Raw genomic sequence first — 22,283 nt, forward strand, 5'->3', positions numbered from 1 at the left:
TGGTGGGAAAAGCTGATTTAGAAAACCTGAGTGGTCTGTTTTGGAAAAGCTTAATAGTCTAGTGCCACAGTTAAACACTTCCCGATACCAGCATTAAGAAAAACTCCCTAGAAAATCCAGCTACTATAAAGATACTTATAGTTACTATGGAGCCCCTCCCCTGCTCCCACTCCTTTCCCCCCAAAAGCTTTTTCTCTTTGAAGTTTAGTTTGCTTTTGCTGGTGAGATTTCAGAGGCCAAGCCTCTCATTGTACCAGTCCTCGAAAGGCACTTTATTAGGTTATATGGCATGTTTGAGGTCAAAGCTTTTCTAAAACAATTTTACAGTGGGGAGCAGAGATGACTTTTTCCCCCAAAGTCCAATGACTAATGCCAAAGCCACATATGAAAACTAGACCTCTTTAGACAGTTTGCCATAAGCAAGGATCCTTAATTCATGAACACATAAAAATCTGCATTCACAACTGAGCAATAAAATACTGCTGCTTCAGAAGGGGATGTTTCTGAGCAGACAGAATGGCGTCCTGGCACCTGCCAGCTCAAGACAGAACCGAAGCAGAGGTCAACCTCCATTCACAGCTGTGGCGGCTGCTTCGGACACTCCAGACCCCACTTGTGCTCTTGGGATTAATGGCAGGTGTTTTCTTCTGTTCTGACTGAAATCCCACTCTCCTTTCTGAATTGGATCCTCTTCACTGCAAATATGGATTGAATTTGAAGGAAAACGTGGACGACCTTAGTAAACACAGATAGTATTTCAAAATTTGGGAGCCATGGTTTTCTTCTAGGTCAAAATATTACAAATGAAAGAAAGGTTTTTTTGATTATTAACTTTTTTTTTAAATATTTTATTTATTTATTTATTTGACAGAGAGAGAGAGTGAGAGCACAAGCCAGGAGACAGAGGGAGAAGCAGGTTCCTCGCCGAGCGGGGAGCCCGACATGGGACTCGATCCCAGGACCCCGGGATCACGACCCGAGCCGAAGGCAGCCGCTTAACCAACTGAGCCACTCAGGTGCCCCGATTATTAACTTTTAAAATTAAAGCTGGGTAACTAAGTTATTTTGTCCTTAGACTGATATTAACTAAAGGATAGGCAATAATTAAAATGAATGAATATTTGAATTATAGTATATTTTACCATGGCATTTTGTTGCTTCCAACTGCACCAAATTAGCAATTAATAGTGGACATATCTGTTGTTCAGGTATCAGTATCAGTGATTCATTGGTAACTATTTGAAAATAAAACTTTGTTGCTAAAACAAGGTTGAGGTCAATGATAAGTAAATATGGTAAAACTAGTGGTCATAAATAAGGGAATAGTGAGTCATTATTTATGACTCTTTATGTAAGGCTTGGGATTCCTGTCCTTCTGGTCTGGTCCAGTAGATTGGAGTCAGATCTTTTATTATGTCCATTTAAATAAATAAATAAGAATATTTGAAATGATTATTTTTAATTAGTTTTATCTTATTAGCCCTAATTACATAAATTTTGAAAGTGCTAACAAAGTTTTTATTATTAGTGTTCTTGGTCAGTAGTTGGAACATTTCTTTTAGAGTGTTGTTAGAGTGTTATTAATTTACTACCAAAGTATTTATAAATATCAGTGGCAAACTTCAAATTAGCCCTTATTCAAATTCAGAATTTATGGCAACAATCCTTCTGTTTGTACCAAGACTTTAATGTGGATCTTGGCCTATACCAATTTCAGTCTCCCCAAATCTATTTCTATCCAAGTAACTAAGATTTTAGATCTTTTTCCATGCTCTATTACCTATTTCAATTAAATTATAAAGCCAAACTAAAAGCATTATGAATGAGAGGCACAATAATTGAGATTCAGTAAAATGTTGGATTTCAACCTGCATAAAAGTAATTGAAATATAGCTGGAAAAGACATATATTCATGGAGCCTGGATATCTCAATTAAGTCCTTTCATTCACTAGAACTGTAAATTTGCCTACTTTGAATGGCAAAAGCTAAAGGGGGAATGATTTTTTATAGATGGCAATCATGAAAACAAAATTAAATTCTGCTAGAAGTTAAAAAAAATGGAAAAAGAGCAAACCCTGGATATTCTTGGCAGCCAGAGCTGCTGGAATAAGAATGGAGTTATGATTTTTATCCCAGAAAAGTGTAGATCATTTTCATTTTTGAAATGTAACAACCCTTTTTCTGATTAATCTTTTCATTACCATAGACTTATGAAGACCAGCAAGTTTCATTTTCTAAGCATTTATGGCCAACTACCAGCCAGTCAATGTGCTCTGAGTCTGGAGGAGGGATATGTAACCATAATTGTAATCAGTGGAATGAATGCTGTGCTGTGGCAGTACAGAGAGAAAAGAAAGTGGGAGAACTGGAGTTCCAAAGATGATTTTGGAACTGGCTCTTAAAAGTTGGCCAGAGATAAAGGGGACTGGCAAAGGGTGAAGCAGTTCAGGTGGAAGGGGAGAACATGCTAACTGTGAAAAAATATCATGCTATCAGAGAAAGACAAGGAGTTCAGGGGAGTAAGAACATATGTGGTGTGAGGAGTGGAAATGTGGAATAGTGAGATTTGGGAAGGTTGGCTAGTAATACCCAAGTCCCTGGGCCAAATTCTGTCATCAATTTAACAAGGGAGTGGTAAGATCAAGTGTGCTCCTTGGGACTCTGAGAGCATGGAATGTTACCCTTAGGAAGTTGTTGCCTTGGTCCAGGAGACAGATGATCGTGGGAACAAAGAAGAAGTTCTAGATTCAGAAGACATTTCTGAGATAGAACCAACAAGACCAGTTAGTGGAATGGACATGAGAGCCATTGACAGATCACCAACATGGTGATTCATTTGAAAGTTCACAACGTAGTGTATTAACAGAAAATGGTTGACCTACTCTGCTTCAACTCTGATGAACACAGGAACTCCAGAGCCAAGTGAACCATATAGAATTTTAAATCTGGTTTTAGGGGTATTCAAATCAAAACTGATTGTTGGCAGCCTTGGCTGGCCCAATCAGAAGTAGTTGAGAAAGAGAGAAAATTCTCTATCGTCACTGTTGGGTAAAAGGAGCACAAATGACGTATGGTGGCCATACTCTGCGGCCATCCTTCCTCTGTGTTAACTTATTAATAAAGTGCCCCTTTATTACATTTTTTCCTCTGCTTTTTAGACTGCATGATGAACGTGGGCTTACTATATTTAAGAGCTGTAATTTCCCTAGTTTTTTAAGGATAAGGAAGACAAAGTCTACAGCGTTGGTCATTCTCAGGCATTCTTGCAAACATTACTCTATCAATGTTCACAGTCTCCTACTGAGGAAGGAAACAGGGAATATCCCATTTTCCCTTATTCAAGTAGGATAAAAGCCTCAATTATACAGATGGTAAGATTTCTCCCTACTCTCTCACTGCATCATGAATTTGGCCCATTGTGCCAATGAGATAGATGCTCTTAAGCCATACATTCACGAATAAATTGAATTTGGTAGTTTTTAGCAGGTATCTGAAACTCACAAAATCATACAATGGATACAATCGTAACAATGGAAAAATCCAGTGCTCACTTGAAAAATAAGGACCCTAGCTATTTACATGTTGATAAATCTACCATACTTCTGAGTAAAGTGTTTTATGCAGTTAGCTTAGGCTCACTTCTAACTAAAATGTGAACGTGTGTTCTTCCAAGTATATACCTAAAACCTTGAACTCTATAGTTTTCTGTTTTACTAGCATAATATACATTTTTAGGGACATTTCTTCCTAAAATCACCTTTTTTTGTTTCATAGACTTTTCACTTTGCAAATAACTTCAACAGGTAATGTGTAAATTTTAAACTTTTTATGGAAAACCTGACATGAAAATGTAGGAGGTCCTATATGTAAGTATAGATCTGTGTGTGTGTGTCTGAGTGTGTATGTTTGCCTGTAATTTCTTTTTAAATGCTTCAGAAAAAAATAAAAATAAAAAGCAAAAGTATAGGGGTGCCTGGGTGGCTCAGTTGGTTAAGTGTCTGCCTTCAGTTCAGGTCATGATCCCGGAGCCCTGGGATTGAGCTCCGCGTCGGGCTCCCTGCTCAGTGGGGAGTCTGCTTCTCCCACTGCCCCTCCCCCTGCTCATACTCTCTCTCCCTCCTTCTCACTTTCTCTTTCTCAAATTAATAAATAAATCTTTTTAAAAATTTGATAAAAGCAAAAGTATAATTTGGAGAAATTATTTCAAAATAAACTACATAAAGTGTCTTGGTGGTTAAGAGCTCAAGATTTGGAGTCAAACAGATTCAGATTGAAATCCTGGTTGTGATCACTTGTGTGAATTTTGGCAGGTTAATTAAACTCTTTAAGCCTCAGTTTCTTCATCTGTAAAATTGGGAAAACAAAGCTTATTATTTGGCTAACATAAAACGTTGTCCATGAAACAATTTGTAGAATGCCTGATTGACCAATAGTAGTGATTATTAAGTACACAGTTAATGTTTTTAATATTTTAATTATGGTAAACATATAATAAATTTTTTTTCTCAGATATCTGACCTGAGGATAAATAAGGTAAACATAATTGATTTCCTAAAATCAAGAGGCCATGTGGTAAGAAGTATGTTAGGCATATGGTTGAAAATGTTTGGAGAATACAAGGTTTAATATAGCTTACCTCGATATTTAGGAACTATTACCAAAAAAAAAAAAAAAACCAAAGCAAGACAAAAACAGTTCATTGCAGTTTTAACTACATTACTTTAATGACTAACCAAGACTACATTTTAGGCCCTAGAACTACCTAGTTGCCCTCAGCATATAGTAGGTGCTCAATCAATTTTTTGCTGAATTGAAACACCCTGAAAGAAAAGAATGCAATAAAACTCCTGGTGTTCAAAGCAGCAACACATAAAGAATTATACAAGAACCAGATTCAATGTTGTTGCAGAAGAGCCGTGTTTATTATAGTGTCAAACTCTGCTAAACCAGGGAAGGGAATTATAGCCATAAACAGATTTATAGCTTCAGACTTTACACCTTTCATTTTGCATTGAAGATTAAAAGAGACCCAGCAGGAAAGGGGGTAGGTATAAACAGAAATTTCAAATATCAAAACCAGCCCCACTATTGCAAAACTAATTTTTACAGCTATTCTTTTCTGGGCATTTTCTGTGGTGAGATCGTAACTTTAAGTTCTTTTGTGATGTCAGTTCAAGCCCTGAACAAGGGACTGACTATATGTGCCCACGATCAGTCTTAAATCATAAGCAGCTGCCATAAGGAAGCAATTAGTGGGGTCTAGCACTAAAAGAAAATTTAGAAAAACTAAACATTTAAAAAGGACTCTCAAAAGTAAGACTGATGTAGCTCAATGGAGTTAAGGGCTTATAAAACAGCAGGAATCAGGGAAGCTCACTCTGGCTTTCTTTTCTAACACAATACAAATTAAATACAGCCAAATTACTGCTCCTGCCAATCAAAACCAAGGGCTCCCTTCTCTCCAGCCTCATCCCTTATATCCAAATGTTTTAAGTGACTGCTAAAATTTTTTTGTTTAACTTTGTTTTTTTTTTTTACTTATTTTTAAGAGGTCAAATAAAATGAACTCCATGGTGAAAGACTTGGAATCCTAAACATTCTTTTTGTTGAAAGAAAGTATCAACTTGCTCTCTAAATGCCCACAGTAGCCCCTGTGATTTTACAGCTAATGGTGTAAGCTATCCTATGATACTCTTACCCTCCTCAATAGAATTCAAATGTATAAGGAGGTATATCCATCTTTAACCTTGGGTTTAATCTACAATAGTTTATTTCAGCATGCTTCCTAATATACTGTCCCAACATAATTTTGCCCAGGCTACTCAAGAAAGCCTGCTTTGCAGGTCAGTTTGATTCTTTGCTTCATTCAGAGTATTCTATAAAACGATGCAGTTCTGTGAAGGGCAACTGAGCGCAACACAGGGATAAGGATAGATATCTCTTTGAGTCTAAGGAGATATGGAGAAGGAATAAAAAACAATCAACTGTCAAATGAGACTAGAAGAGCCTGAATCTCAGGGCTTGTCTATGATTCTCAAGCTTCTCATACAAATTAGAAGCCCAGTCTCTATCACTCTCAGTTGATGACTAAAAGATCAAAAGCTTTTCATGTAAGCTTCTACAACTACCATGCTCTCCATCTCCAGATTCTTCCGTAGCTTCACTTCCTCTCTGTGTGGAGCGAAGGTGGTATTGTACCTATGCATCCATGCCTCCTCCCCAACCTTGCCTGCTATGTATCATTGCTCTCATGTCTTTTCAACCAATACAGTTCCCTTCGGTTCTTCCCCTTGCTCTCCAAACACATCCATTCACCCTCCCCAAAAGTTAAAGGGAAGAAAAGTTGCTTTTGCCCTCTATTCCCTCACTTTAAGGTCCTATCTTCTCAAACTATCTCCATCAAACTTGTTTAATAATAGATTGGCCATAGAAAGAAAATTGGATTTGAGGAAAGAGAAGGGAGGTAGCAGAGTAGAAGTCATATTTTTATAATCTGGTTTTAGGAAAAATAAAGTAACAGGAGTTGAAATACATATTGGTCTTGGGGGCATTTCTTTCCATTAGGAAGAAGAAAGCTAAGCTATGAGAAGGGAAACTGCTGAGCCAGTCTTTGGGGCCCTGGAAAGGAGTCACCTTGGGCTGAACTATAACTAAATAAACCAGAGCTTTGGGGAGGAAGGGTTGACAAAACCCAAACATGTCACAATTGCCCAAATTTGTGTCTAAACCTTTTGTCTTTTCACTTTACTCCCTTCATCAGCTATCAAATGTACCCTCCAGGCTTTAATTATTACCTGACTCATGTCCTCAATTCTTTTCCAGGCTGCAGTGCTGCATTTCCAACTGCTCACCAGATGTCTAAGCCAAGATACACCATCATCAGCTAAAACTCATCATTCTCAAACCAAACTTCTCAATTTCTACTGCAAGCCACTCATGACTCCTGACCTTCCTGTTTTTGTTAAACACACCACTACTCCTCCAACTCTAAAAAGTCAGTGTTATGTTTGATTTGGCAATTGGAATCTATTGCCAAGTCTCAGAGATTTCATTCTCCACAAAATCCCTTGAATCTATCTTTCCATATTTGTTGCCAGCATCCTTATTCCTGGAAAACAAGAATAGTCTACAAGCCTCTCCAGGTCTTCCCTCACTTTATTTCATCCTATATACTTTTGTCAGATTAGATTTCCTAAAGCACATTCCTGAACATATTCCTCAGCCCCAAAACTGTCAAGGGCCCAACGAAAACGTCATTATAGGCAACAATCCTCCATGGATGCAAAAGCTGTTACAGGATAGGTTGCAGGGAATCAGGCCAATACCATTTGACCTGCTGATCAAAAGAATATTACCTGCCTCTTGATATAATGAAGAAGGGAGTATGCTACACCTTCATAAGAGATTATTCCTAAAAATTGAACCAGAACCTAATCAAACTTCTAAATGGAACTTGCAGTTTATGAGAAATACAGAAGACAGGGGAACAAGCTAAACAGCACCATGAGGATTTAATGAGATCAATCCAGAACATGGGGCATTCCGTATATGGAATACAGATCAACTGTTGTGGGAAAATTGGTGACGTGAAAAAATTTTTTTAGGAGAAGAGGCCTAGACAGTAAAAGAGACCGAAGAGTTATAGCAATTAAATGCCAACCGGGTTTGGGATCTTGATTCAAACAAGCCATCTATAAAGAGACATGTTTGAGACAACCGGGGAAATTTGAATATGATGATAATAAGAAATTATTGTTGATTTTATTAGGGTTGATAATGAAATGATGGTTATATTTTAGAAAGGCCCTATCAGAGATTTGTATTTTAGTATTTGCAGATGCAATGACATGATATCTAGGTTTTGCTTTTAAAAATATATCAGCAAACAAAACAAAACAAGAAAAACAAGGGAAAGGGATTTATGAAACAAGATTAGCCAGCCATTGATAATTCTTGAAGCTGGGTAGCAGTTCCAGGGCAATTTATGATACCATTTTCTTTTCCTTTTGAGTATGTTTGAGAATTGCCCAAAGAAGTAGTTACATAATTAAAAATTTTATTTTAGGCGATGCTTCAGATTCCCACCAAATGAAATGTTAACTTCTGCCTATGTCCAAAGTCCTCTATGATCTGCTCCTAACTTTTCTTTTCTCTTTTATCCCCTCTCCCACCCCTGCCCCAATTCCCCACATGAGGATCCTGTCCTCCAGTCAGCCTTGAATACTAGATGTTCTCAGAAGACCCTTCACAGCTGTCACCACTGTATCTCTGTTTATGCCATTCTTTCCACTGAATAAGCATTCTTAGTTATCATTAGACTTGGAATAATTATAGCACACCTTCTTGAAACCTCTTTTCTGGCAACTAGGGCTATGGAGCTATTTGGAAAAAAAAAATAACCATAGCAGAAATTTGAGTTTCTAAAAGAAATGTTAGTCCCAGTACAAATTTTAGTCCAGTAAGCATCCTGTATCCACCCCTCTACAATCTCACTGTCATTACGGCCCATCATTGATGGCTCATCTCAGTGATTTCTCTTCCCTAAGCTTTACTTGACCCTCCTTTGGAGATGTTTTCCCTGTTTTGAATTCCTAAAGCACTTGTGACTCTTTCATAAAACCCAGCTGACCATGCTAGGTATAAGATTTGTGCTTCATACTAAGCTATCAGGGCTCCTAAGGGCAAGAAGAGAGGTATATGGGAAATACAACAAACAATGCCTTTGGAGGCTTTAACATGTACTAAAACATGACCTTTGGCAGGTCACTTAACCTCTCTGAGCCTCAGTTTCTGCATCTGTAGGATGGAACAAACAATATTTACCTCATATGGGAGTTGCAGGAAGTAATTAAAAGAACATATGGTTTGTAAATATTATTTCCTTCCACTCTTCTCTTCCTAATTCAAATGTAGTCTTGTATTTTATACATGGTAAGTGTCAATAAATATATTATCAGGTTTCCTGCAACAGAGAGCTCTCAGAAGTTATCAGAGCCAAAATTAGTATTCCCTGAATAGCCTGCTGACTGTCAAAGTCACAGATATTTGTATGGCCAACATGCTTCCAGTGAATGTTTATGAGGATATATTTGATTTCAGCCAGAAGTTGTGCTTTTTGGGGTCACTATAATTTCTCATCTGTTGACTCATAACTCTAGTTCAGAGAGTAAAGACTAATAGTAAAAGGAATAAAACAACTTTGCACAGTCTCTTGAAGATGAACTCTACTCAGTTAAAGATCTTTTCTCACACCTCAAATATGGACAGATGTTTTTGGCTCCTGTCTGCCTCCTGCCTGTGACTCCCAACTTTTAGGAAGAATGTTCTATTTTTAATCTCCCCATATTTTCAATACTGAGTCATTCCTAAAACCATGGCAATATTGTTTTGAAAACCATCAGACCACTAAAGTTGCTAAGTAACCTTATAGCTGGAAACCCTGTGACTATAGTTCACAGAGCTGACGGCTCTCCTTTAGCTTCTCTGGCAATGCCTTCTTCTGGGTCTTCCACTGTCTTGGGGGTTTCTCTGTAGGAGACCTCCCTTTTCCTCCCTCTCTCTGTACTTCATAACTAACCCTCCTCCACCCATGACTTCTCTTACCCTCGATATACACTTTCTGGGCATCTCACTCATTTCCACAACTTCAGCTGCTACTTGTCTACTGCACACCTAGCTTCTCTCCAGGACAATGCCTACTGCCCACTCTACCTTTCTTCCCGAACACACTGTTCTCATCTCAGATCCTGCGTCCCACCACTAAGACTGGTTAGTTTTCTTCGAGTAAGTTGCTTGCACTTCATTCAGGGTCCTGATGGTCCACGCTGAGACTGTATTAATTAGATAAGAAGGCTTTCCTCCAGGAAGATGCAGCCCCATGCCAGAGCTCACAGGTTGGCAAACGAAGCACGAGCTGAATTTCAGACCTTCCCTGTCCCTTTGCTGAACAGCTTTGCACAGTACACAACCTGCATGAGTGTAAATGGTAGCCCTGAGTTTATTGCAAGGATAAGATTTCTTTCAGAAACTGAAAACCCCACTATGTTTATTCTTTTCCAAATAGCTCCATTGTTCAGGTTGCCAGGTAAAAGGTTTCAAGGGAAGTGTGTCATAACTATTCTTACTAAATGATACTCAGTATTTATTCAACTATATCAATTAAGGATGCATCACCTTTGATTTGTTTTCAACTCAGTGTATTTTTTTTAAGATTTTATTTATTTTTCAGGGAGAGAGAGAGCACAAGCAGGGGAGGGGCAGAGGGAGAAGCAGGCTACCCGCTGAGCAGGGAGCCCAACGCGGGGCTCGATCCCAGGACCCTGAAATCAGGACCTGAGCCAAAGGCACGTGTTTAACCCACCGAGCCACCCAGGTGCCCCTCAGTGTATTTTTTTATAGAAAGACTATTTACTGAACGTGAATTATGACAATAGATTATGCCTGATCTAAATCTTAAATAATTAGCATTGAATATACTGACCATTTGAAAAAAATAAACCTGAAGTATAAAGACTCACATTAACTTCGAGAAGTAGTAGTCTCCCGTAGTTATTATTTAAACTAAGTTTAATTGTGGCCTACCCAAAAGAAAGAAGGTAGAATAAAATGTTTCTGGAGCTATCTTTCTACCTACTATCTTATAGCATTCCTCCATTTTAATTTCCACATTGCACAATAAATACATTCTATATTTAAAACATGGTATCAACTAAATATGACTGGAGATATTTAGATATTTAGAGAGAAAATAAATTCAGCCGATTAAGACTATTGGTGATGATATCAAAATTGTCAAACCAAGGAATCCATAAAAACATATATGTGAAATTACATATATAATATTTAACACTTATATAATATTACTTGAGAAAATTCATAAATTTTTTTGAAGTTTGAAACATTTCAAAGTGAATTAATTTTACTTCACTGAAGAGTAATATTTTTAACTAAAACTCTCCACTAGCTTTGGAAAGAATTAGACACACAAGTGTACACTAAATATTTGTTTTAGAGAATCCTATACTAGAATCATCTCTAACAGTGATAATCACTTTTCATGAATTTCTTAATTTTAAAATTGAACTACTTAACCTAAATTTCTATATGACTTGAGGCCATTATTCTACTGGATGTTTATCCAGCAGATGAGGTCCCATTATAAGGGTTATATGATGTCATGGCTGTCTCAGTGTGAGTGCTCATATAAGAGGGTTTGTATGCAGATGTTTACATGTGCATAAATAGGACCTGAATAATAACACACGTGCCATACACTGTTCTAAATGCTTCATTAACTCGCGTATTAAGTCAAGCCAACCATCTTTATTTTACGTTGAAAAACTGAAGGAAAACAGATAATTTGCCCAAAGTCATACAGTTTGTAAGTGACCAGTATTTAAATGCAGGCATCTGCCCACGTAGCCCAGTCCCTTAACTCTACGCAGTGTATTCCGTATGCTCCCTTTAAAAACGGACTGCTAAAAGCTGATATTTTCAGCTGTTTCAGTCTTTTCATCATTAAATATATATAAAATTATCTTTAAATCTGAATTATTAACTGTAGGCATTTATTTTATATTTTTAAATTTTATTTTCTTATTTTAAAATGAGAGAGAGAGTAGGGAGGGACACAGGGGGAGGGGGAGGGACAAGCAGACTCAATGCTCAGTGTGGAACCCAATCTCAGGACCCTGAGATCACAACCTGAGCCAAAACCAAGAATCGGCCGCTTAACCGACTGAGCCACCCAGGCACCCCAATTGTAGACATTTATTCAATAAAAATTTATTGTGCATTTTATATATATATCAACACCAGATAAAGAAATTGAGATACAAAGATGAATAAGTTCAGGGATTGATAACAACTTCAACATATGTAAATCAAAGTTGGACTAATTTAATTGTTCATGAAAGTCTATGTGCCATTCACCTTTATTCAGGCAGAATTAAAAGGAATATGTTTGATAGAAAATAAAACATAAAGTTGGCAATAGAAAGTAGTTCTTCAATTAATTTCAGTGGGAAAGAATTTTAAGCTAAAATTAAATATTGAGATGACATTATACCATTTCAATATACAAATCACCATGTTAAAAAAATATATATGGATATAGTAAAATAAATAAGCTGTTATGCTATGTGTATAGTATATAAGTTTATATTTATATAGTATTAAGTATATAAATATATAAGTCTATAAATATATATATGTATAAGCTATATGGAGTACAATGGAATCTTTCAATTAACCAATTACTTAATCAAATACCAAAAAATCTAAAATGTTAAGACTTTTATAATCAATCTCTTCATCATATAACCACCACATAAAATACAGATAGTGGGGAATGATACTACTTTTTCAGATCTAGTGTAATTTATTCAGGAATGAAAACATTACTAGTTTAATATGATAGTTCTATTATATATTGAGCAAAATAAATACTTTCTATACATACACACACATACACACACATGCACACACTGACACATGCTTTTCAAATTTCTTGAAGAATGTACATGTCCTCCCCCTGCCCCCAAGTGAGACTATATGGATCTGAAAAAGGCTGGACTGGAACACAAACATGAAATATGGGAATTGCTAAAGTGTTAGGTTAGAAGGAGCTTAGTATATAATTAAAAACATATGAACAGAAAGTTAAATATTGTCCCAAAATATACTGTTTTATTTGGGAATAATTCCTTACAAGACACACACAGCCTGATTCTTTACATTTTAGTAAAATATTGTGAAATGGCAGTGACAATGTCAGAACAACAACAAAACAGCAAAAAGGGATTGGGGGGGAAGGCAATGTGACATCTTCTACTTCTTCTCAAGTGCATTTGAAAAAATACAAATGGAAGTCACACGCCTTCATGTGCAGTTGTCTGATGGTATTTGCTTGTGGTTTTCTCTTACATTTTTTTCTCACTGAGTAATACAGAATTACAACATACACGCCGCATTAGTCCTCCAAATTCCTAAGGGAATTATATCTCCTTTATGTTCACATGCAACTCCAAAGGAGAGTTATGAGGAAGGCTTTGAAATTCTGAAAATTGTACGCAAAAGAAATGCCCTTGGTACAGAAGGGGTACCTTTCAGTTAATACAGTGGTTCCACTATCTCACTACCTTCTACTGAACATACTGATGGAGTTATTGGAGATGAAGAAAAGGCCACTGTATCTTTATAATGCGTACAAGATGGACTCCTGAGAAGGTTTTTTAAAACCAGTTTCTATAATTTCTATTAAAATATTTATTAGTGGGAGAATGTTATTGTTTAAGAAATGTGGCCTGAAACACAACCACCATAAACTACTTTCTGTAACTGTCTTGATTATTAAAAATCAAAGATAAGCCTTGAACCCTACAAATAAATGGTTGAAAACTAAAATAGTACATCTTAAGTATGGCCCTGGGCTAAGGCTATCTGTTTATTTTACCAAATATTAAACATCAATATAAATAAACTACTATAATAAAAGGAAACAAAGGTATCCCAACTCTCCAAACCAAGGGAAGTGAGATATTAAAATTGACAAATGTTCAATAAAATCTCAGAGCTTTGAAACCTCAGAGGCCTGTTTTAAGTGGCATTATTGATGACACACAGTATTACTGACAGGATACTTAGAATCATGAAGAGCTGATAGTTTTCTCTCCTCCTCAGCTTCCTTTTCCTTAAACCCTTGCATTTACCGTTCATAACCCAACATTATTTTTGAACATCTACTATGTACCAGGTACTAAGTGAAGTGTTATGGAGGATACTAAAGATGAGAGAAGGCATAGCTCTGCCTTTGAAGACCATAAAAGCTAGTAGTCAAGAGAGAAGGGATGTGTATAAATGACTACGATACAATAGAAAGAGGAAAAAGTACAATGGAAGGAGGAAATTAATATTTACTAAGTGCCTGTCATGTACTAGGCACTGCATTAAAAGTTATACATCTATTATTTTAATACTCACACTATCTGTTGAGGTAAGAAATTATTATTATTATTCCCCAGCTTTACAGATGGGGAAAATGGAGACTCAAAGTGATTGAGTAACTTGCCCAAGGTCACAGAGCTTGTAAGTGAAAACCTAGGGTTTGACTTGCAGTCTATCTGGCTTCGTTGTCTAGGCCCCCCTCTAGTGTAAAGGAGTATAAAAAGCTGTACACAGGGATGCCTGGGTGGCTCAGTCGGTTGAGTGTCTGCCTTCGGCTCAGGTCATGGTCCTGGGGTCCTGGGATTGAGTCCCGCATCTGACTCCTTGCTCAGTGGGGAGCCTGCTTGTCCCTCTGCCTGCCACCTGCTTGTGCTCTTTCTCTCTCTCTCTCTCTGACAAATGAATAAATAAAATCTTTAAAAAAAATAGTTGTACACATAAAGTGTTGTGGAGATTCAGCAAAAGAGAGAGCAGATATCTTGATGGAAGAAGTGTCATGTAAGTATGAAAGGTGACCATATCTGGATGTGTGGAAACTGAGTATATCTAGGGGCTAAGAGGAAAACAGTTCTGAGAAAAGGCTATTCTAAGAAAAGACAAATGAAGAAAAGCATATTTGAAGAGAAAAAAAGGAACATGGTTGATTTTTGGTTTGGATGATGCATAGTGTTCAGAGCATTAAATGAAAAATTAGTGAGAGATAGGGCTAGAAAAACAGGCCAAATCAAAGGATTTAAATGTCGGGCAAATAATTAGATTTTGTTGGCCTCTAAGTGGTAATCACATTGAAATTTAAAGTTTTGGAGTCAGAAGAATTACATCATGAGAACCATGACAGAACAACTTTATCCAGCAGACATATATGGGATATTAGCTGCTGCTATGCTCCATCCTACCCCTCGATATCTCCATCATCAAGACAGGAAAAAGCTGAATGTTCACTTTCCTGACTCACCTCCCTTGCAGTCATGTCTGGCCAGGCAGGCAAGAGTCATGTCCTCACAGCATGAAAAGTGGCAATGGTCAGGATCAAAAGAAAAGGATCAAAAGACATAGAAATGTGGGATTCTGTCAGGTAGGCAGTGAGCAAGAGGGATTTCACTGTGGTTGCATAGAGCATGAGCACCTCGACTCTCACACCTGCTAGTAGAGAGGAGAGGAAAAGGAGGACCTGGGATGAAGAGCATCATGTAGACAGAGAATGGTAGGCATGGGGAGGCAGGACTCAGCTATCAGAACAGAGGTGCCTGAATGTGGGCAGAAACTCAATCATTAGAACTAAGGCATGGCACCAGGACCACACTTAGAGCAATGGGTCACTTGCATGTTGGAAAATAGTTTTCTTAAATGCCTCATATTTAAGGTCCCCATTACACCTGGGGATTACCAGGTGTGCAGGTGCTGGACAGGATTTGTAGGTGGGGTTGAACTCATCCTTGGAATGGTGGGTCTGCGAGAGTTGAGAGAACTTCAACACTCTCCTTGACTACTATTATTTAAAGAACTGTCAAAAGAACAGAGACTGGGTCTATCTTGTTCACCACAATTTCACAGCCTTATTGCTGTGCCTTGTACATAGGAGCTAAATAATCCTTGAGGTATTGACTTAAACTGTGCTAATATGAATTAATGAACAAATAGTAGGGTGACTTTCATTTCAATAGATTAATTTTGCCCCACCTCCCAAATAATTCTCATGACCTCTAGTTTGAAATACAAACTCCATCTGTCTTTTTTCTCATTTCTTTTCCTCCTTTCTTCCCTGACTTGCTCTCTCATCACTGATTTTTTCTCTTCTTACCCAGCCATTTTTTTCCCCGTGTCTGACATTATTTACTCTATTCCATTCTTTTTCCTCTCCAAGGATTTGATTTCCTTTGATACAACGGATTCACAGCAGCATTCTCTCCACTCACTTTCCTGCCTCTTTTCCCATCTTAACCACAGCTGCTAGAATTGCTTTTTTTTTTTTCTTCCTAATACCCTTTCACCGTCTCATTTCCCTTGTCAAGAACCATTTGCTCACCCATTTAGGTAAATGCAAAGACTCACCTCTCTTCCCTAAGGCCTATTTTCATATTCAGTTTCACACTATCCCTGCCATTTAGCTTTGCAGTCCTCACAATTTCTTAACAACCTAAGCTAAATCCATCTAGGCCGCCTTCAGCTTTTGGATGATGATCAGAAGAACTCCCTGAATAATAGACATTTTCTCTTTTTACCATCAGTCTACAAAATAAAACCGTATTAATCTGGAAGTCCTAACTAAAGAAGGCATCATACCAAAGAAGCAGAATTAAGCCTTTCCCTCTCTAAGGAAGAGTTTTGCACTGAATAATACCGTGAATAAGATGACGCGGGAATGTTCAACCTATGCAAGAACACTCTACTGACATAAATATTTGCACATGAATAACAAGTTGCCAATTATAATTCTGCCCAAGTACTTTACTAAACTTTAAAGGATGTGCAATCTCTCAACTCAAACATTGACAACTCTTTTTTTTTTTTTTTTGAAGTTAGTTGTTTGGAAATCTGATTGTATCTTCCCACAGGAATCCTAATAAAATATGGTTTATGTTCCCAGCTTAATCCACAAAAGCCTATTCCTAACACAACAAAAAAAAATTCTTATTGTACAATAGAAACAGTTTTGGTAATGCTGTCTTAATGGAAAATCCACTGTAAATTGGGATTTGGGATTTTAGAAATGTATCTCTCACAATGCTACCCAGTCAGTGGGAGTATGGATTTTCAGTGCAATAGGTAGTCCAGCTAACGAGTCATCCCTTGGTGACATGGTTATGACTCAGGGATTGGGTGAGAAACTTGGGTTTGAGGACTAGTTAAGAGAACTTGTTTGGAGAAATCTTGTTTAAGTAGCAAACTTTCTTCTTTTTTTTCCTCCCTTAACTAGTTGCAAAAGGAGATGGGGAGAGAGGGTAAAGAGAAAGTTTTGCAATGTTCATGCTCTTTCTTTTCCCCACAGTTAACAATATGTGCTAAGAAGACACAGGGATAAGGGAGGAGCAGTATTAGCAGGGAAGGAATATGGCACTTTAGTTGCATTGAAACTTACATGTATAAATAACAAAAAATAAGTTATGAAGAATTTTAGCTCAGAAATCTTATAAAATTAGGGAAATTAAAGAAGTAGATATTTCAAGAAAAAAAGTGGGTATCATTTTAAGTCACCAAAAAGTTGAAGGAAAAAAAGGGAAGACATACCCCAAATTATAAGTTCCTGTAATGATTTTATGCGAATAAAATCATTTTTAGTAAACAAGAAAAACAGAACATGAACATTTTAAGAGAAATTTGAACAAATAAAAGAAACCTTTCAACCATTTAAAAATCCATAAAATTTTCCTAATTTAGATTTTAAAAGTACACTGCTTGCTTATTCACTGTATGTACATTATAATACATATTAAATAGATTTAATGTGTAGTTTATATAAATTTACTCAAGGAAAAAGTGAATTTGTGGTAACTGGTAATGTAAAATATAATTGTATAAAATACTATAACTCTGCTGCACATATTGATAATCACGTTTACTACATCATTTCTAAGTGTTCATATTTTTAGATAGACAAAATTTGTTCTTGGAGGTAAAAGCCTATTTAGTTTCTACTTTTTGCAGAAGAAATTTCCCAAGAGTAGATTAGAGGCTGGGAAAGTAATACATTATGATAGGTGGTAGGGAATATAAAAATACAGATGGAAAGGAGCCTGTATATCAAGATACATCTATAATTTATAAAAATCTCAGTGCATAGTTAATAATCATTAAGCACTAAATTAAAAACTCCATCAAGAATTACTTAATTTAAAATCTAAAATTGGAAGTTTCTTTTGAAAAATGTTATGATGATGATGTAGAGTTAAGAGGTAGGTCAAGACTTTTCCTTGGGGACATACCAACAACTCTTTGCCTATTTTTTGTGCCATAGAAAGATGATGTGAGTTATTTCCTGGCTTTGCATTTGCCCTCATGCCAATTCTTCCTGAATCCATGGCTTATCATTTTGTTGTGACAAGTGGAAGACATTTTGAACAAAATGATCATGTGATTCGAGTGTCCACTAAAGGCAAACAGATAGCCAAGGTGAAGGAAAACCAGAGCAGGTCACCATTTAAAAAGGCCAATTCTATGTTCCTTGAAAGGTTCCAAAGTTTTCAAGTACAGACAGTTAGATAGACTTTACTTTTTTAAGTGCCATGATATATTTTCAAATCTTGGTTACAGTGATCTATCACGTTCTGCCCATTCTTGGCTCCCTACGCTGGTTTATCACTGGTTTATCATCTTTCCTCTGCTCATTAACTGTGGCTGTGAACTCAAGATTTATTATGAACATGTTCTTCTTCTTAGCTATTTTCTTTAACATCTCATTAACTAATATGCTTTCAATGCTGTCTTTTTGTCCCATTTTCCAAGTCTTTATATCCATATCTGAAATTTCCCCTCTTTGTTTTGTCTGTAAGACTCTTGCACTTGGACACTGTCGCAGATGTAGGTGCCAACCCTCACGGCTGCCTCCGTCCAAGGCAGCGTGAGGATAGAGGTCCCACATGTCCTACGGCTGCCTGCATTCCTCTAGCAGCTGGAGAGCGCTGGACCTTCTGGGCCAGACTAGAAGTGCCGGGGAGTTAACACCTAGGCACAATTCTCAACAATAGAGCAAGGGAAATTAGTAGATAAATACATCAATTTCCCCAGCTTTTCAGTGGGCAATTCTGAGACAAGCTCTATGGTCTCTCACAGCTTCCTCAGGAATACATCTATTTTCTGGCCCTCTTGCCTCTCCTGTGTCATTTCCCTACTCTCTCACAATGCTTCCTGGGATTGTCTCCCAAAGAATTATTTATAGTCAAATCCTTATCTAAAAGACTGCTTTAGGGTAGGCAGAGGTAATCCCAGCTAAGACAGAGGTCCTATTAATACTTAAAATATGTTGCAGATTATAATAATCTCAAAACCAGCACCCCAGCTTCTATTATCCTCTGTTATTCCACCTTTTCGTCTTCTCTTGAGAGCTGAGTGCTACGGGGGTAGAGGTTTTTACAGACATACTTGATTTCTGCCCCTAGTTTTATGGTGTCACCCCAGGTGAGTCATGGATCTCTTCTGATTCTCTGTGTGTGTGTGTGTGTGTGTGTATCAAATTGTTCTTCCCAGGGCTGTTTTAAGCATTAAATAAAATAAAGCATGCAAAGCACCTTTTACTTTGACTTCATCCCATTATAATGCAGCAGTTTCAAATTTAGGAAATAAGCTACAACTTTCTTTTCTGTTTTTTTTTTCCCTCCAGTAATTGAGCCAACTTAGAAAATAAGAGTGGAAATCACAAATAATGAGTATTCTCTGATATGAATATAAATTAATCACACATCAAACTTTTTCTCATGAGCGTGCTATGAGAGTACATGGGGTTTTTTGTTTTGTTAGATAGCCTTAGACACAGAGCTCATAAAAACTATAAATAATATTCTCATGGTCTAGTATGAGAATTAGCCCACAACAAATAATTTGGATATTGACTTATAAAGATATCATGAAAATTGTTTATTTACAAAATAATCCAGGGCAGAAAGAGCATTTGGCATATCAAGGGGAAAAAGACGTAAGAGGAACTCAATAAATAGCTATGTTATTTATGCGGACTATGGTGTTAAAGGTAAAACATTAATAATGGCTTTCCCTTTTCTATAGCTTCCTACAGACCACAATCAGTACTAATATTGAGTGTGTTGTTTTTTACTGACTCTTCATTTCTGACAACTCCCTTCTTTTGGACTTTCATCTTCCTACACATTCCTCCCCTTCCTCAAATTTCCTCATTTTCTTCAATATGATTTATAGCTCTAAAGATTTTTCTGTTGACTGCATTCACATTTAATTATAAATCATATCTTCAGCAGTTGGTTTATATTGAAAATGTAGATCAAATTCAATATCTGTCTGTAATGAATCAAAAGTCGCTGGTATGATCACAGTCTCAATAATCAGAGTCTGTGTGGATTTACGGCAACATTATTAGTACATGATTAATCAGTACCTAACGCAAACCAGTTCATGCCCAACATCCACTAAGTCATTTTATCTTACATTAAAGTCCTGTGGCACTGTTTCAGATCAGTTAAGAGTTCTGCTTTGTATGATAGTACATTGTTAAACTTGCCATCTGGCCCAACAGCTGATGTGGCTCACACAACCCTGGAGAGGCCCCAGAGCTTTACTCCTGGGAAATATTTGTTCTACTGTGTGGTGTCATGATTACTGGTTCATAGCTTTTTTATAGCCTTTGAAAAAATTGCAGAAAAATCTCCACATTGAGGAAATCCTAAATTGAAATTAATTTGTTAGGAAAAGAATTCACTTACGTGAGGACCAGGTTGACCCTGAAATTGAAAAGAAAAAAAGAAAAAAGAAAAACAGTTACAAAATTACCTTATTTTAAGTGACTATTTTCACTAGCAAAACTTAAACTAGTTCTGAAAATCTTTACAAAATGTTTTTGAAGATAATACTAGCTAACTACTGACAAATTTTACATTGTAGTTTTAAAAAATCATATTATATCTTAATATTTTTATGCTATTTATCTGAAATCTTGCTATCATGGTCTATTATATGTTAACTCCAAAATGACTCAAGGCCTTTAGTTTGCTCTAGAGTTAAATTGGAGAAAAAGAAGGAAAAGGTGAACTACGTTATCGTAATGAATGGGTTACCTCAACGGAGGGCCTTCTAGCACAAACTATTACTATGAGCTACTATTCAAAGAGCACAGTGACAAGAAAAAAAGAGGCAGATACTTTTAGTTTTAGAATTCCCTGAGTCTTTGGATTTCTCATTGTTTCAATAATACTTTGAGTCAATTTTGAAAATAAACACCTATCTTTTACGCTGTACAATCCAACCTAAGGGCATTTTAAAAGAATATAAGAAGCCTTAGGCTCAATTAAAGTGCATCATAACTCCTCACTTGGTCAATAGATTGTGGAACCATTGGACGATCTAATTCAATTTGAATGTCCCTTTCTTGTTGTTTAAGCTGATGAAAATTTCAAAGCACCGTAACTGTAAATGTTTCTCAAGGAAAATCACCTGTGAATAAAAGCATTGATTACACGTCGCCTTCTTAAAACCTCTAATTGGGTTTCATATAAGATGAGATAAAAGAAAAAGTGTACACTGAGTTAAGGAATCTTTAAAAATAAATTAATAGTGTACAATCTCATTGTACCAGCTGTATGCCACTGAGTATCAATATAGAAAAGCACAGAACTAATACAACTCCCAAAGAACACTCTCCTTCTCTCTCCCTCCCTCCCTCTCCTTTCTCTCTCTTTCTCAGACCCTCTCCAGGCTTGGAATTTCTCTAGGTACTTATTCTCTGACTGGGAATAGAACAGATGATTTTTAAGAGCTTTGTCTGAAAATGTGGTTAGCCAGGTTTTACCTGATCACGCCAGGAAAGGAAGCTAAACTAGTTACTGTGGATGTTACTCACACCACTCCTGTATCATAGTGGTGGAACTTTCCAAATACCGGGCACTTTTGGACATGTTAGTCCATTTATTCCCTATGACTGCTCTGCATTTTACAAATGAGGAATCTGAGGCTCATAGAAATAAACTAATAGTCACACAGCCTATAGATGGAAAAGCCAGATTTTAAACCCAAATCTGATGCCAATGTTCATGCATTTTCCACCAGGTCATTCTGCCTCTCCCAGTTGTACAACAGACTTGCTCAGATCCACAATGGTATCAGAGCACCTTTCAACTGAGTGGATGCTCTAAACTTCCCAACCACTCCTGGACTGCAAGCAACAGTGTGAATCTCTGCTTGGAGATGCAGACCTAGAACAAGCAGCCACCCAGTCTGTTAACTGATACCTGTGCACAAACCACATCAGCCAAAGTCCTTGAGGGTAGCAGACAACCTAAAATTAGCACTAAACATGGGGAACCTACAAAGGCAAGGCTCTCCACCTACATGTGAATGCAGAACTTCCCAGATCCATGTAATGGATGAGATTACAATACGTGCTCACTCCCACTTGCACTCTGCCTCCCTCTCTGGATGCTTTAAGCTTCTGACCTTCCTGAAGTTTCAAACTAATGCAAACTCAGAAATATGAACATCCATCTTTTAAAGAAACCCAGAATACATTACATCTTTTATAAGTTTTGTTTTTGTTTTTGTTTTTGGTGAAAACCCAAAGGTAGGATTATCTAAAATCAGAAATACTTTTGACAAAAGAATAGAGTTTAGCATCATTGCTGAGAACGTTTGATTCCTACGATTGTTCTACAGATGACAG

General features: G+C 37.0%; 1 protein-coding gene across 1 annotated transcript in view; it reads right to left on the bottom strand.

Annotated features, from left to right (window-relative positions):
• The window catches only part of COL25A1 (collagen type XXV alpha 1 chain), a 450,625-nt gene that overhangs the window by 151,983 nt on the left and 276,359 nt on the right, over positions 1-22,283 (bottom strand). The window contains exon 5 of the mRNA XM_045880612.2: positions 20,335-20,352. Coding sequence (XP_045736568.1) covers positions 20,335-20,352 — 18 coding nt within the window. The remainder of the gene's footprint in view (positions 1-20,334; positions 20,353-22,283) is intronic.

This window comes from Mirounga angustirostris, unplaced genomic scaffold (genome assembly GCF_029215605.1).
Source record: "Mirounga angustirostris isolate CCGP_5_RB_7025 unplaced genomic scaffold, mMirAng1.0.hap1 SCAF_2, whole genome shotgun sequence".
NCBI classification, from domain to species: Eukaryota; Metazoa; Chordata; class Mammalia; order Carnivora; family Phocidae; genus Mirounga; species Mirounga angustirostris.